Source organism: Onychostoma macrolepis, chromosome 21 (assembly GCF_012432095.1).
Source record: "Onychostoma macrolepis isolate SWU-2019 chromosome 21, ASM1243209v1, whole genome shotgun sequence".
Taxonomy (NCBI): Eukaryota; Metazoa; Chordata; class Actinopteri; order Cypriniformes; family Cyprinidae; genus Onychostoma; species Onychostoma macrolepis.
The window spans coordinates 2,571,977-2,588,133 of NC_081175.1; the positions used below are offsets into that span (position 1 = coordinate 2,571,977).

Here is a 16,157-nt window from a genome sequence, read left to right on the forward strand (position 1 = left end):
CAAAAAAATGGTCAGTCACAATAGTGGCCGTAAAGAAGTTTTTCATTTATAAAGTTCTAAAACCTTACTGAATGGTGTTTTAGTGCATCTCCTGCAAATATGGAAAAAAATAAAGGGTCTCAATTAAATATGTGCAGTTTCACATGATGGTTTGGTTGACCAGAGCAATTTATTTCCTGTTTGCACCTTGAGAAGATGATGACTGCATCAAAGCTCCAAAACGAAAGGCTAGTAAAGTATGTTAACATAAAGATATGATAAAGATTTTTGGTACACATTATCTTAAGGTGTCTAGTATCAATGTATGAATTCACATATATTCGGTTTTGTTGAGTGTGCTCATAGAATGAGTAAACACATTGATGGTCACAATAGTGACCGGTGGGATAACAGTGAACTTAGGTATACAATATAAATCTAATTGCAGTTGTTAGTGAAAATTAGACTAAAATGTTGGGTTTCACTTTATTTTGATGGTCCCATTAACACATTCTATTGACTATAAGTAATGTTGCACCTACATTTCTACTAACTCTCATTAGAGTGTTAGTAGTGTATTAGTTGACTGGTAGGGTTAGGGTTAGATTAAGTTGACACGTTCTTGCAAAGTTACTTATAGTCAGTAGAATATCTGTTGGGAGACCAACACAATAAGGAGTTAGTAGATATGAAGCAGACAGTCTACTAATACTCTTATGAGAGTTTGTTGACATGTAGTTGCAACATTACTTAGTGTCAACAGAATGTTCAAAAGGGACCATCAAAATAAAGTGTTACCAAATGTTGCAATTACAAAATATTGCACTAAATTAAATTAAACTGGCTGTCACCAGTCTGTCTGAAATCCTGTGCTGACCAGCTGGCCCCCATCTTCACACAGATCTTCAACAGATCACTGGAACTGTGCGAAATCCCTTCATGCTTTAAACGCTCCACCATCATCCCCATCCCAAAGAAATCCAAAATTACAGGACTAAATGTCTACAGGCCTGTGGCTCTAACGTCTGAGGTCATGAAGTCTTTTGAAAAACTGGTGCTGGCCCACCTGAAGGACATCACTGGACCCTTACTGGATCCTCTTCAGTTTGTCTACAGAGCAAACAGGTCCGTGGACGATGCAGTCAACATGGGACTGCATTATGTTCTGCAACATCTAGACAGACCAGGGACTTATGTGAGGATCCTGTTTGTGGACTTCAGCTCAGCCTTTAACACTTTCATTCCAAACCTCCTCCTGTCCAAACTAACTCAACTCTCCGTGCCCACCTCCGTCTGTCAGTGGATCAACAGCTTCCTGACAGACAGGCAGCAGCTAGTAAAGCTGGGAAAATACACATTCAGCACCCGTACGATCAGCACTGGTGCCCCTCAGGGCTATGTTCTCTCCCCACCTCTCTAGTGGTTTGTGAGGGAATTGCAGGGGGTTCGTGAATTGGTACATGGTTACATGGATGGGGTGACCACCTGACAATAATTGTGGAACACACACTGCTACAACTAAGCAAGCCAAGACGTGACAGTGGCAAAGGTCATTAATACATTTTGTAAAGGATGTTACAGTTTAGAAAACATCTGGGATGTCTATAAGAACACAGAGTCCTGTGATACAATTCCATATGACCACTTTATTTATTCATTGAAGCAGATAGAGCAAAGATGAGCAGGAAGTACATAATGTGAACATGGGTGTTGGTGTGTGTGTGTGTGTGTGTGTGTGTGTGTGTGTGTGTGTGTGGTTTCTAAACAAGAACAGAAATACAAACAGTCGAATCAAAATAAACCATACTTAAGATGACACAGTCAAAGGCACTCTATTTAAGCAAAGAAACAAATTTACATAGCTCATGAATTTCTCATTACGCACACACACCTTACAAATCAAGCAGCTCTAAGTCTCTCAGTCTTTGTGCATCAATGCAGGCATTTATAAATCAGGACCCATTAGTATATGGCTGCAGTAATTGGCTAATTAACAGAGGGCGTATAAAGGTCAATGAGTCGCTAATTAAGGAGGAACCAGGACTAAGCAAGTAAAGTTGAAGCATATTAGAAAAGTAAACAAAAAGAATTGCAACCACAAATAAACTTCAATACAATGACAAAAAAAGAAACCTTAATACAAATGTAATAATTAAAACATTTACAATGCTTGCAAATGTTTAACAAACAACTCAGTCTCTGTATAAAATCAGCATGTGTTTGCAAAGAACTGATTAGACATTTTGAAACAGCATATTAATATTTGTGACATTTATTTGGACTGGAAAGCATAGAGAATTGACAGGAAGCGAAGCAGGAGAATTGTGAAAAGGACCACAAGCAAGGACTCAAACTCGTGTAGCACAACTGTGCACAACTCCCCACACAGCTATTGGAAGAATATTTATTTTCTTTTTTTGTCATTTAGAGTAACTGTGCGTTACAGTCTCAAGCCTGCTTTTGCTGCTCCTATTACTGCTGCTGCTACTGTTGTTGCTGCTCGTCCTGCTGCTGCTGCTGCTGCTCCTGCTCCTCCTGCCACTGCTACTACTACTCCTACTACTGCTCCCCCTCCTATTACTTCTAGTGCTGTTCTTCCATAACGTTTTGCTCTTTGTTTCTGAGCCTCCCATTTAATTTCATCCTGGGCTTTTCTATACATCTCGTTAGTGTAGTGCTGTCCTCCATTCTCCTTCACCATCTTCTCAATCTTCTCCAGCAGTTCAGTGACCTGAGAGTGCTTCTTCATGTCTTCATTATTGAATAAATGAGATCTGTCACCACACATATTAACAAAAGCCTTGAGATCATTATTTTCACTGATATAATCATCTAATGTTTTTCCCTTCAGCTGATCTCCTCTAGTGAACAGAATGATTGTGTATCGAGAAGCTTCTTCTCCAAAGTTCTCCTGAATCCATTTCACTGTGTCTTTCTCTTCATGTGTGTATCTCGCGTCCAGTCTCATGACCAGCAGAAATACATGAGGACCAGGAGCAGACATGTAGACACACTTCACTATTTCAGCTTTCAGGTTTTCTTTACTCATGGACGTATCAAACAGTCCTGGAGTGTCGATCACTGAGATGTTTCTACCCTCCACTGTTGTCAGATGTTTTTGGCACTGACTAGTAACAGACTTAGATGACATACCAGTCTTAAACACAACGTCACCGATTATGGTGTTTCCTGCTGAACTCTTTCCTGTTCCAGTTTTACCCAACAGCACAATCCTGAGATCTGATAAAGAGAGAGGAGTTTAAGATGTTATTTACACTTCGAAAAATAATAACTTTGCATTTGCCTTTGCTCACTATAGGGCCTCAGCACACTTCCAGGGGCCTCAAGATGATTTAAAATGACTAAAATAAGACAGAACAAAAATATATAAAATAAGTTAATTACCACTGTTTTATATAAAATAAGGTAAGTAACATTGTTTTCATAATTAACAATTTAATTAACATTATTTACCCCCTAAACAACTTTTTTTTTTTCCATTGAAGAACCAGGGTCCCCATTGTTTTTAAAAACTTCTATATACTGTATGAGGTCACCTAATTTTAAAAGTGTAATAACAAAAACTGGAAAAGTCATGGAAATTATATACCATATGGTAATGGTACACCATGATAGTCCATGGCCAGGTGTTGGGTGGTTCTTTGCCTACATAACGTGTTTTTGTTTGCCTCCAATTAATGCACACGAAGGCATAGATTATCACTTATATATACATACATACACACACACACACACACACACACATATATATATATATATATATATATATATATACATAGTCATGGCCGAAAATACCGGCACCCTTGGTAAATATGATCAAAGAAGGCTGTGAAAATTAATCTACATTGTTAATCCTTTTGATCTTTTATTTTAAAAATTCACAAAAATCAAACCTTACATTGGATAATAAGAATTTAAAATGGGGGAAATATCATGTTTTTTCCAAATACACGTTGGACACAATTATTGGCACCCCTAGAAATTCTTATGAGTAAAATATCTCTGAAGTATATTCCCATTCATATTTGCAATTTTGAGCACTCCAGGGTGATTATGAACATGAAATTATCCAGCCATGGCTTCCTGTTTCACAGAAATATAAATAGGAGGGAAAACAAAGCCCAAATAAAACCAAAAAAGAATATATTTCTGATGTGCAGCAAAAGATAATTGAGCTTCACAAATTAGTGAAGTGGCTTTAAGAAAAGAGCTAGAGCAGTGAAAATACCCATTTCCACCATCAGGGCAATAATTAAGGTTCCAATTGAGGTTCCAATCAACTAAAGATGTTAAAAATCTGCCTGGAAGAGGACGTGTGTCTATATCGTCCTAATGCATGGTGAGGAGGAGAGTTTGAGTGGCCAAAGACTCTCCAATGATCACAGCTGAAGAATTGTAGAGATTACTTGAGTCTTGGGGTCAGAAACCTAAAAAAATATATATATATCAAACAGCACATACATCACCACATGTTGTTTGGGAGGGTTTCAAGGAAAATTCTCCTCACTCATCCAAAAACAAACTCCAGAAAATTCACTTATCAGACACAACTGGAACTTCAAATGGCAGTGGCTTCTATGGTCAGATGAAACTGAAAAAAGAGCTTTTTGGTAGCAAACCCACGAGATGAGTTTATCATGGATTCTATCAAATATCAACAGATAAAAAATCAAAACCTGACAAAATAAACACAAACATGGGTCACTGAGCACAAATTTAATCTTTTACCATGGCTGTCCCAGTTCCCTGACCTTAACCCTACAGAAAATGAGTGGTGAATTGAAGAGAAGAACTAACATGGAGCTGTGAATCTGAAGGATCTGGAGAGATTCTGTATGAAGAAAATGGTCTCTGATCTCTTATCAGGTGTTCTCCAAACTCTTCAGGCATTATAGGAGAAAACTCAGAGCTGTTATCTTGGGAAAAGGACATTGCAATAATTGGGTGCCAATAATTGTGGCCGACATGAACTAGAGAAAGCATTTATTTGACAGTGAGATTTTCCCCCCACAAATTGTTTTACTTCAATGATAGGTTGGAATTTTGTGAATTTTTTTAAAGAAAGATAAAAAGGATAAACAATGCAGATTTATTTTCACATCCGCCTTTGCTCATATTTACCAAGGGTGCCAATATTAGTGGAGGGCACTGTATATATACATACACACACACACATATATATATATATATATATATATATATATATATATATATATACATATATATACATATACATATACATATATATATATATATATATATATATATATATATACATATATACATATATATATATATATATATATATATATATATAATTTACCTTTTACCTGAAATCTCTCAGAATTAAAAGGAACAAAAATGGCTTAATATTTACCAACGTTTGAGCACAAACTTTCACTAGCAATCTCTTGTATCAGTCCTTTCATCTCTTCCTGACTTTCCATCTGTTTCCAGAGATGTTCCTGGTCTGAGAAAGAGAACATGTCACTTTAATTAGCTGTGAATGTAAATGCATTACTGCTATAGCTGTACATTTCAGATGTCTATTCTGATGTCAAAATCCATACCCTCCTGTGGTGAAATAAAATGTTTTTAAAAGTAAAATATGACCCCTTTAAAGTGCTTTGTATTCTAAATGATTCTAAGTCTTTTGAAGTCATTAAATATTCGAAAGTCAAGTAAACCATTATTCAGTTAAAATTTTGATGTCCACCATTGTTCTTTGTTTTCCACATTTCTTCTTTTGTGTTCCACAGAAGAAAGAATATTAACAACACGAGAAAGTCAACAACACAAGGGTGAGTAATGATGGACAAATTTTGAGTGAACTGTCCTCAGTTTAACTGTTTCACGTTTTAGAGCTCTCCTATAGTTTAGAAATTTTATTTTATTATTAAAATAAATGAACAAATAATTCAATAATTGCAAAAAACACCTTTATCAGTGGCACCTGATGACAAAATACAGGATTCTGTAAACATGGCGTTTGCATTTAAAATCTGGTGACAAAATAGGAAAATTAAAGACAAACCAAATGTATTTAAAATAATGTGGACTGATGGATTCAGTAAAAACAGCAGAAAAGGTTGAAACATTTAGAGAACTGCTTTCTTATTGTTTTGTATTATTGAGTTCCTTAACAACAGTTGTGATGTTTGTGCTGAGCAAGAGAAACGTCCCAGGTTACCTATGTAACCATGGTTCCCTTTCAGTCGGTCACTCCAAGTCACGTCGGGTGACCGACGAATTGGGATCTCGCTTAGAGAGACCAATCCACTTCGAGTGTAACTAAACGAGCCAATTCACATTGGCATGCGATTATTGAATCCAGCTGCCGCTGATCACAGCGTGAGTATAAGTAGGCAGCAGGTGCAGCGCATATTCAGCTTTTCGCTTCGGAGCCGAGCGGTTATATCGTTCTGCTCCTGACTTCTACTGACGAGTGAATTCAACAAGTTGAGTACGCTCTTTGGAAGACTCTCGTGCTGGCGGTTCGGCACTACAGCGGCGGTGGTTCTTCTCGTGTCGAGTGGATTGCACACATCAGGTTGCACTACCCCCTGTTTGTATTGCAGGCGACCATCTCCCCTGTGTGCTTCAGCACACTAAAAGAGTTTTTTCCCTAAAAGAGCATTCACGGGTGTGTCTTTTTAAAGACGACGTTGCATCTGGCAAACTTGACAGACAACGTGTCACCCGTGCGTTTCTGGATGCGGTCGGCACCGGGTGATGGTCACAATCGCTGCCTCACGTGCCTGGGCAGTAAGCACACTGAGGTGGCGTTCGTGGATGAGTCATCTTCTCATTGGGAAGGTGATCATCTCGGAGTTGCGGGCCAGGCTCCATTACCTCGACAAAGGGGCAGAGCCCTGTTGCCTCTGCCTCGATCTGGTTCTCGTTCAGGCTGCAGACAGGCGAGGACTACTTCAGGCGATGGCACGGGTGGTCTGAGGATTACACAGCTATGCTTTCCCGGGCCACTGAGAGGGTAGGGCTCGAGTGGAGACCTCCACCGTGTCCCGAGCCCTCGAGGTTGGACGACTAGTTCTCGGGGTAGCTTGTGCTGGTTCTCAGCACCCTGCCCCCGTGCCTCTCTTCCCGGAGGTGCATGGGGAGCTTACCAGGTCGTGGATGGCAACTTTTACTGCCAGAAACCGACCTGTTAGATCCTTCTCCCTCACCACCCTCGATGGTGGTGCAGCTAGGGGGTATACGGGGGTCCCCCCGGTGGAGTGGTCGGTTGCGATACAGTTGTGTCCTAATACCGCCTCCACCCAGCAGGGCAAACCGTGCCTCCTCTTCCGGGCCTGTAGGTATTCGTCTGGTCTGTCCGGCGATGCTTATGTGGCTTGTGGAGAAGCTGCCTCCACCTTACGCTACGGCGTTACTGTAGGTTCTTCAGGCTAAAAGCACTGAGGGACATGCACGAGGGTGGTCACGATCCAGAATTTCTGAAAGAGCTTTGTACCGCTACTGACCTCGCGCTACGAGCAATGAAGGTTACTGTGCGGTCTCTGGGTCATGCGATGTCCACATTTGTGGTCCAGGAGCACCACCTCTGGCTGTGTCTGGTTGACAAAGGGACGCCGACAAAGTTCGGGTTCCTCAACGTACCTGTGTCCCAGACTGGCCTCTTCGGAGACGCAGTCGAGAACATGGCCCAGCAGTTCTCGGCTGCACAGGAGCAGACTGAGGCAATCCAACATGTCCTGCCCCGGAGGGGCAGCTGCGGCCTTCACCCGTCCGCCGGCTGCAGCGCCCCAGCCTGCTCGTCGCCGAGGGCGGCCCCCTGCATCAGCCTCCGCTCCCACACCGCATCCGCAGCAGCCTCCAGAAGCGGCGCCGTGGAGCTGGGCATAGGCAGGCCGCCTGGACCCCGTCAAACCTGGCGATGCTCTGAAGAGCAAGAGGCCCGGGACGGGTGACCCAGAGAGAGAGGGAACTGCTTCGGGAGATGGTGGATGCACCTCTCCCTCCCCCGGAGGAGGGCCGGGTGGAGAAATCTTTTGTTTAAAAAAAAAAAAGACAAACCTCGACAAAAGGCGGTTGTCTCTGTCTCTGGGTCCCAAAAGGGCATGGAGAGTTATGGATGGACCAACACCGTACCACACTCATCCCCCTCTCTCACCAGTGAGCAGCTGTGGGCGGTTCGAGAGTGCGACCAATCGTACTACTCACACACCCTTTGCCAGAACGCAGGTTGGTGTTGCGCACACACACTGACCCTGCTTCGGACCGGCAACGAGACACCTGAGCCGGGTCCCTGCGTTCCCTTTCCCTGCCCCCCCGTGGGTATGTCGGTGGCTCCGTCTGTGCCACTTGTGCGGTTTCTGGGAGCCTGGCTAGCGCTTCCTAGTCCGTCTCGTTGGCTCCATCAGACCATCAGACTCGGCTATGCGAATTAGTTCACCCAGCGTCCTCCCAAGTTCAGGGGCATCCACTTCACTTCAGTGAAGACGGCAGATTCTCCTGTCTTGCGTGCAGAGATCACAGTCCTACTGAAGAAGAATGCGATAGAGCCGGCCCCTCCAGCCGATATGAGGACGGGGCTTTACAGCCCTTACCTCATTGTACCCAAGAAAGGCGGTGGGTTGAGACCAATCTTGGATCTGCGCGTCTTGAACAGGGCCCTTCACAAACTTCTGTTGAAGATGCTCACGCAGAAACGCATCTTCGGGTGCATCCGTCCCAAATTGGTTTGCAGCGATCGACCTGAAGGACGCGTACTTCCATGTGTCGATCCTTCTGCGCCACAGGCCATTCCTGCGGTTTGCGTTCAAGGGACAGGCATACCAGTACAAGGTCCTGCCCTTTGGGCTGTCCCTGTCGCCCCGTGTCTTCACGAAAGTTACGGAGGTAGCCCTTCAGACCATCAGACTCGGCTATGCGAATTAGTTCGCCCAGCGTCCTCCCAAGTTCAGGGGAATCCACTTCACTTCAGTGAAGACGGCAGATTCTCCTGTCTTGCGTGCAGAGATCACAGTCCTACTGAAGAAGGATGCGATAGAGCCGGCCCCTCCAGCCGATATGAGGACGGGGCTTTACAGCCCTTACCTCATTGTACCCAAGAAAGGCGGTGGGTTGAGACCAATCTTGGATCTGCACGTCTTGAACAGGGCCCTTCACAAACTTCTGTTGAAGATGCTCACGCAGAAACGCATCTTCGGGTGCATCCGTCCCAAATTGGTTTGCAGCGATCGACCTGAAGGACGCGTACTTCCATGTGTCGATCCTTCTGCGCCACAGGCCATTCCTGCGGTTTGCGTTCAAGGGACAGGCATACCAGTACAAGGTCCTGCCCTTTGGGCTGTCCCTGTCGCCCCGTGTCTTCACGAAAGTTACGGAGGTAGCCCTTGTTCCCCTGAGAGAACAGGGCATTCGCATTCTCAACTATCTCAACGACTGGCTCAGTCTCAGTTGTGCGAACACAGGGACTTGGTGCTCTGGCACCTCAGCCCGTTGGGCCTTCGGGTCAACTAGGAAAAGAGCAAACTCTCCCTGACGCAGAGGATCTCTTTTCTTGGTATGGAGTTGGATTCGGTCGATCAGACAGCAGGCCTCACGCAGGAACATGCTCAGTCGGTGTTGAACTGCTCGAATACGTTCAAAAGCAGGACAGCGATCCCACTGAAACAATTTCAGAGGCTCCTGGGGCATATGAGACCGCTTCAACACTGGCTCCATGGCCGAGTCCCAAGGTGGACGTGGCAATGCGGCACTCACCAGGTCCGAGTCACACCGGCTTGCCGCCAAACCTTCACCCCGTGGTCAGACCTCTCGTTTTTCTGGGCAGGAGTGCCCTGGAACAGGTCTCCAGGCTTGCTGTGGTTTACACGGATGCCTCCACCACCGGCTGGGGGGCCACGTTTGACAGGCTTGCAGTATCGGGGGTTTTGACGGGCCCCCAACTGCACTGGCGCCCGCCACCTTTTCCTCTGGAGTCAGAAGCATCTGAGGTCGCTTCGTGCCATTCACATTCCGGGCTTGCTCAACCGGGCTTGCTCAACCGGGCAGCCGACGAGCTGTCACGAGCTGCGCTCCCCGGAGAGTGGAGACTCCTTCCCCAGATGGTCCAGCTGATTTGGAGATGTTTCGGACTCGCTCAGGTATACCTGTTTGCTTCTCTAGAGACCTCTCATTGCCAGTTGTTTTACTCCCTAAGTGCCAAGTGAGATGGCGACCACTCCACAGACCGCGGGCAGGGTGGCCATCCATGACCACTCCCCAACCGGTGAGGGACGCGTCCGTCACTAGCGTTACATGGCGACAAAGAGCGAATCCCACACCACGCCCAGATAAGTGGTTCTCTGAGCCGGAGAGAGCACACTTTTCTTGGCGTTCAGTCTTAACCCCAGCACTTTCTTGTGGCAAGAATGACATCTTGATGCCGAACCGCTTTCTGCTCTGATTGAGCGAGAATCAACCAATCGTCGATGTAATTGAGTATGCCCTGTAGCCGCAACGGAGCTAACGCAGCATCCACACACTTTGTGAAAGTGCGGGGTGAGAGTGCAAGGCCGAAGGGAAGAATCCAATATTGGTATGTTTCGCCCCCGAAAGCAAACCTCAGGAACTTCCTGTGAGTGGGAAGGATGGAGACATGGAAGTATGGGTCTTTTAGATTGATCGTGACAAACCAGTCCTTGGACCTGATCTGAGACACGACCTGTCTGAGTGTGAGTATCTTGAACTTCAGTCGCATGACTGAGCGGTTCAACTGACGCAGATCTAAAATGGGACGCGACCCTCCATCCTTCTTTGGAACTATGAAGTACCGGCTGTAGAACCCGGACTCCCTTTCATGAGGGGGAACCACCTTGATGGCCTCTTTCCTCAAGAGAGTGTTCACTTCTTGTTTCATGACCAGAGCCTGCTGGGGGCCCACCAGTGTGAGAATCACCCCCTTGAAAGGTGGCGGCGGGCGCTTAACTGAATATGATAGCCTTTCTCTACAGTGCGCAGGACCAATTGAGACACATTTGGCAGTAGTTTCCATGCTGCCAAATAATCCACTAAGGGAACCAGTCTCTTGAGACTGGCTTCTGGTGTACTCAGAGCTGCTCGGTGCCCTGAAGTGGAGAACCGGCAGGGGACGGCTGAACCGGCTGCCTCTCAGCTCCGCTGCGTTTCTGGGCGGAAGTAACTGAGAGAAGTAACCGCTGCACCCTGGAACCCCGGCAGGGTTGGCAGACGTATCTCCTGAGGACACTGAGGAGAGACGGACACCATGTAATGCGGTGTAACCCGCTCTTCCCCAGAGGGGCCTGCCCTCATAAGCCCTGTGCCATGCCCATCAGGGCTTTTTGGTCTAGGACTTCCTAGACTGTAGAAGGGTCCGTAGATCCGACTTAGTCTGAGAAGCCTCCGGCCCAGAGGGTTTGCCACCTCGGGGGAGCGTGAGTGACAACACTCGGTTTCTGAGCCTCTCTATATGAGGAGCTGGTACGCAGCGAGGGCTGCTCCCGCCCAGCAGCCCCCTGAGCTAGCGATTGGCGAGGGAGGAACTGCTGGAACGCCGCCGCTTGTTTACAGGCCTCCTGGTACCTGTCGACGATGGAAATGACGGCATCGCTGAACAGGCCAGAAGGCGCAAGCGGGGCGTCCATGAGGAAGACCCTGTCTTTTCTGTTTCATATCAGACAGGGTCAGCCAGAGATGTCTCTCCGCAGCCACCAGCGCTGCCATAGATCTGCCGATGGCACAGGCGGTCTCTTTGGTAGCGCGGAGAGACAAATCAGCGGTTCGGCAGAGCTCGGTGATGTTATCAGCCCTGAGCTCCCCTCCCTCATCCAGCTCTTTAAGCAGATACGCCTGTAACACCGCCATGGTGTGCAGACAAGCACCAGCCTGTGTACCCCTTGCCCACCAGTGCTGATGTTGTATGCAGCGGCTTGGAGGGCAAGGTCGGAGCCTTCAGAGCCGGCAGGTGAGGAAGAAGATAGGGACTCGCCCGTCTTCATTCCCTCTGCCAGATCTAACTGCGAACCCCATGAGTGCAGCCGCCACTCCGACTTGGCGGCCGCGGAACCAAAACCGTGGGGAACGCTGGTGAAGGCTCCCTCGCAAAAGAGAGCCTTCTGGGAGCGAAGTGCACGCAGCGAAAAACGCTCGCAATGCGGGCAGTCGGCTCCCTTGAGACTCGCTCCCAAGCAGACCACACACAGGCTGTGTGTTCCACTCTGCAAACGTTATATCACTGCTGGGGATACACACAGCCTGTGTGTGGTCTGCTTGGGAGCGAGTCTCGAGGGAGCCTGTAATGTGATCTGCTCTCGCCCAAGTGCTTCAACTTCTTAGCACTCTTTGCCATCATGGAGCTTATAAGTGACAAACAACACTAAATAAGACTCACAACACAGATCAACAGACACACAGACAGAGTAACGATTGCTGAATGACAAAAGCTGACGCCGGTTCCACCGCATGTGCTTTTAAGTTTCCTGGTCTCTGATGTCACCCGCCCGTGACGTCTCACCCTTCCATTGGTCAGATTACACACATGTTCAGAGCGCGGTCACACTGGAGGCGTTCCCAAAGCGTTCTCCAACGCAGCTCGAGTTCCTGAAGGGGAAGCTAATCTACTTTCTTATGCTAATACAGACAAACAGACCGGGCTCTGCATAAACACAGGTGAGCTACAGTCATTTTCAAAAGGCATGTTTTAATTCATGAGCAAATAACAGGCTTTATTTATGCTTTTAAAGGAATAAGTTTGTTTTTGTCTATAATTAAATTTAATCAAATTGACAAAACCTATGTATTCATACTAATGTTATTACTGAGTCAGGCACAATATGCCAAGTGGGAATGGTTTAACTTTGTTTTAACAGGTTGTCACCTGAACAACTAGAAATATTACTTTCTATTTAACCATTTAAAATTCTGTAATTTAACAGAAACTAAGAGTACATTTAAGATACTTTAATTTGGACAAAATGAGATCCATTTCTGGCCAGTTGGGGAACATGAGTTCAATTATTTCCTTGTTCTTGTTTCTGATCATTATGTTTAAAATGACTGTGCCTTTCTCAAGAATAAATAAATATAAAGTGTGCTTATTTAATGTTATTACATCCACAGTAGCTATGTAATGCATTTACTATGTATTTTAGTATAGTATAGTAACGTTGTTAGAGCACTTAGTTGGACTGAATGGCACAGCTTAGTCATGATTGTAAATATTTGACACGTATGTTTGTTATACTGTGTATTAAAATGCATATACCCTTCTTTTATTATCATATGGTAATGTTACAAATAGCCTACTATTTAATAACGTACAAGTGAAGCCAAGATGATTCAGGAGTTTATCACTGCTTTCATTATCCCATAGTAGGCTATAATATAGGTGAATCATTCTAAACCCTAATACAAATTAATTAAAATTAATATAAAATACAATTTAAGTTAAATAAATTAATTAATAAACTGGCCTTTACATATTGATGCCATTATTGTTTTAAATATTTCTGTTGTTGTAATGTGCTGAGATTGTTAACCTTACTGATCTTCCATTACAGCATAACAAAATGAACAACGGAGAAAGAAAGGAGCGCTTCACTCAGAGCTAGTTTTTACTTTTTAAAAACAAGGGGCAGTTAGCAGTAGAAAGGAGGGTGGGGTGCAAAACATTTCACGTTTTTTAAACGTTTAACTTGTTTTAATTTAGTTTGGCGTTCTAAAACTTCTGCGCCGTGTTTCTTTTTTTTTCTTTTTCTTTTATTTTTTTTATTGTGCCTTGAAGGCAATGTTCATCTCTAGAATAACAGAATAACACTGGAAAATCAGCAGCGCACTGGAACTAGTTCTGTGTAACCTGCCAATACGGACATAGGCCTAGTTCTACACACAAAATATCTTTGTTGGTTTTGCATGTAAGTTTAATGAAAGCATATATTTTAACTGACCTGAATGTTCACTTGCAAATTTTCTATGTATGTCTTCCATTCTTTCGCCGCTTCTGTACATTTTCTCTCTGTCCTTGTTGTGGCCGTGCAGCGAAATATATGGCAATGTCTACTTTTAACGGAGTGGGTGGAGTGAAAAGAAGACACGTCAGATTCTGAATCAGAAAGAGCTTTTATTGCCAAGTATGATTGCGCATACAAGGAATTTGTTTTGGTGTCATAAGCTTCCAGTTCACAGAGACAACAACAACACACAGACAATAAAAATAAGATGAGAATAAAAAATGCTCATATGTAAATATAAATAGACAAATTTAAATTTAAAAATAAATAAATTGTGTGTATGTACAGTTGTGCTATAGATGGTAGAATGGAATAGAATAGAATGAGATGCAGGGATGTGCTAGGATGGAGGTGGTAACAAATATAAGGTTATTGCAAGTTTTTATTGCATAATGGGCGGGACGTTTAACTGTTCATAAGGTAGATTGCCTGGGGGAAGAAACCAGGGCTGTCCTGGTATTTGGGGCTCTGACGTTGTGCTGGCCAGATGGCAAAAGTTCAAAAAGGGGATGATTTGGATGTGAGGGATCCCGAGTTGATTTTCCGAGCCCTTTTCCTCACTCTGGGTGTATATAGTTCTTGGAGGGAGGGCAGGGGGGCACCAATAATCCTCTCAGCAGTCCGAACCGTTCTCTGTAGTCTTCTGATGTGTGATTTTGTAGCTGATCCAAACCAGACAGTTATTGATGTGCACAGAACAGACTCAATGACAGCCGAGTAGAACTGTTTCAGCAGCTCCTGTGGCAGGTTAAACTTCCTCAGCTGGCGAAGGAAGTACAACTTTTATTGGGCCTTTTTTTACAATGAGTCGATGTGAGTGTCCCACTTCAGGTCCTGAGAGATGATGGATCCCAGGAACCTGAATGTCTCCACTGCAGCCACAGTGCTGTTCGGTGAGTGGGGGGAGTGCAGGGGGGTTTCTCCTGAAGTCCACGGTCATCTCCAGAGTTTTGAGCATGTTGAGCTCCAGGTTGTTAAGACTGCACCAGACAGCCAGCTCTTTAACCTCCTCTCTGTAAGTAGACTCGTCGCTGTCCTGAATGAGACCAATCAGTGTGGTGTCATCTGCAAACTTCAGGAGCTTGACAGAGGGGTCTTTAGATGTGCAGTTGTCGGTGTAGATGGAGAAGAGCAGTGGGGAGAGAACACGTCCCTGGGGGGCACCAGTGCTGATGATGCGACTGTTTTGACATGAATCGCCCCAGTCTCACTAGCTGTTGCCTATCTGTCAGAAAGCTGGTGATCCGCTGACAGATAGAGCTAGGAACAGAGAGCTGGGTTAGTTTGCTCCAGAGGAGGTGTTGGGATGACCAGTGTATGTTGCTCGTGAGAAGGTTTTTCAGTGAGAGTAAACAATATGGTTTACCGTGCGTGATGAAATATTCTATATCCTATATAAAACATTTGAAGAAGTTACTTTGTATGTTTTTGTAAGCTATTCTGCCATGTACAGTATGAGAGTCAGGTCCATTTTGAAGGCCTCAAGGCCAAATTAACGTCGGTTACTGACTGTGTTGGCCTTCATTTAAAAAAAAAAAAGAAGTACATTTCTTACGGCGCGATGATGTTTTCATGCTCTATATAATATACAAAAATAAAACACTGTAACATGATTAATGCCACGAGTCTAATTATGTTTAGACCTTGTTTATTATTAATAGTCTACTCTGTTCAAAAATAGATTTTACTGTAATAACGTGCTAAACAATAATAGTTTCTCAGATATAAAATGTCCTTTTTTACGATAGTAAAGCATGCGTGAGTCTATGACTACAAAACCTATATATATATATATATATATATATATACAGATGCTACTGATATTAACATGCTCACAATTTATTTATTTTTTTTAGTTAGTTGTTTGTATTTTATTGAATCAGATACCTGCACCACAGATGAATCCTGATGTCTCTTCAAACTGTTATCCTCTGAGAGCGCTGTACCAACATCAGATGTTCAGCTACACTGATATTCTATGGTAAAACAAGCTCCTTGACTACTGATTATGTTTTATTCTTCTTGAATCCATGGAAAGAAGCAGCAAATCTGTAAATATCAGGTATGATTTACTCGTTTCACTTGTTGAACAGACTCTGTTGCAGGAATGATGTTGAAGTCTGTTCACATCTCTGTGGTTAGATCAGTGTGCTAAATAATATGTCTTTGACCTTCATTATGTAT

The 16,157-nt window shown here is 44.3% G+C and overlaps 1 protein-coding gene across 1 annotated transcript; it reads right to left on the minus strand.

Annotated features, from left to right (window-relative positions):
* Positions 1-1,619: 1,619 nt before the first annotated feature.
* Positions 1,620-14,055, minus strand: LOC131528951 (GTPase IMAP family member 7-like). Its single transcript, XM_058758429.1, has 3 exons — positions 13,911-14,055; positions 5,378-5,470; positions 1,620-3,219 (listed from the first exon to the last, which is right to left on the minus strand). The coding sequence occupies exons 1-3, from the start codon at positions 13,969-13,971 to the stop codon at positions 2,420-2,422; spliced, it is 954 nt and encodes a 317-aa protein (XP_058614412.1). The 5' UTR covers positions 13,972-14,055; the 3' UTR covers positions 1,620-2,419.
* Positions 14,056-16,157: the final 2,102 nt, after the last annotated feature.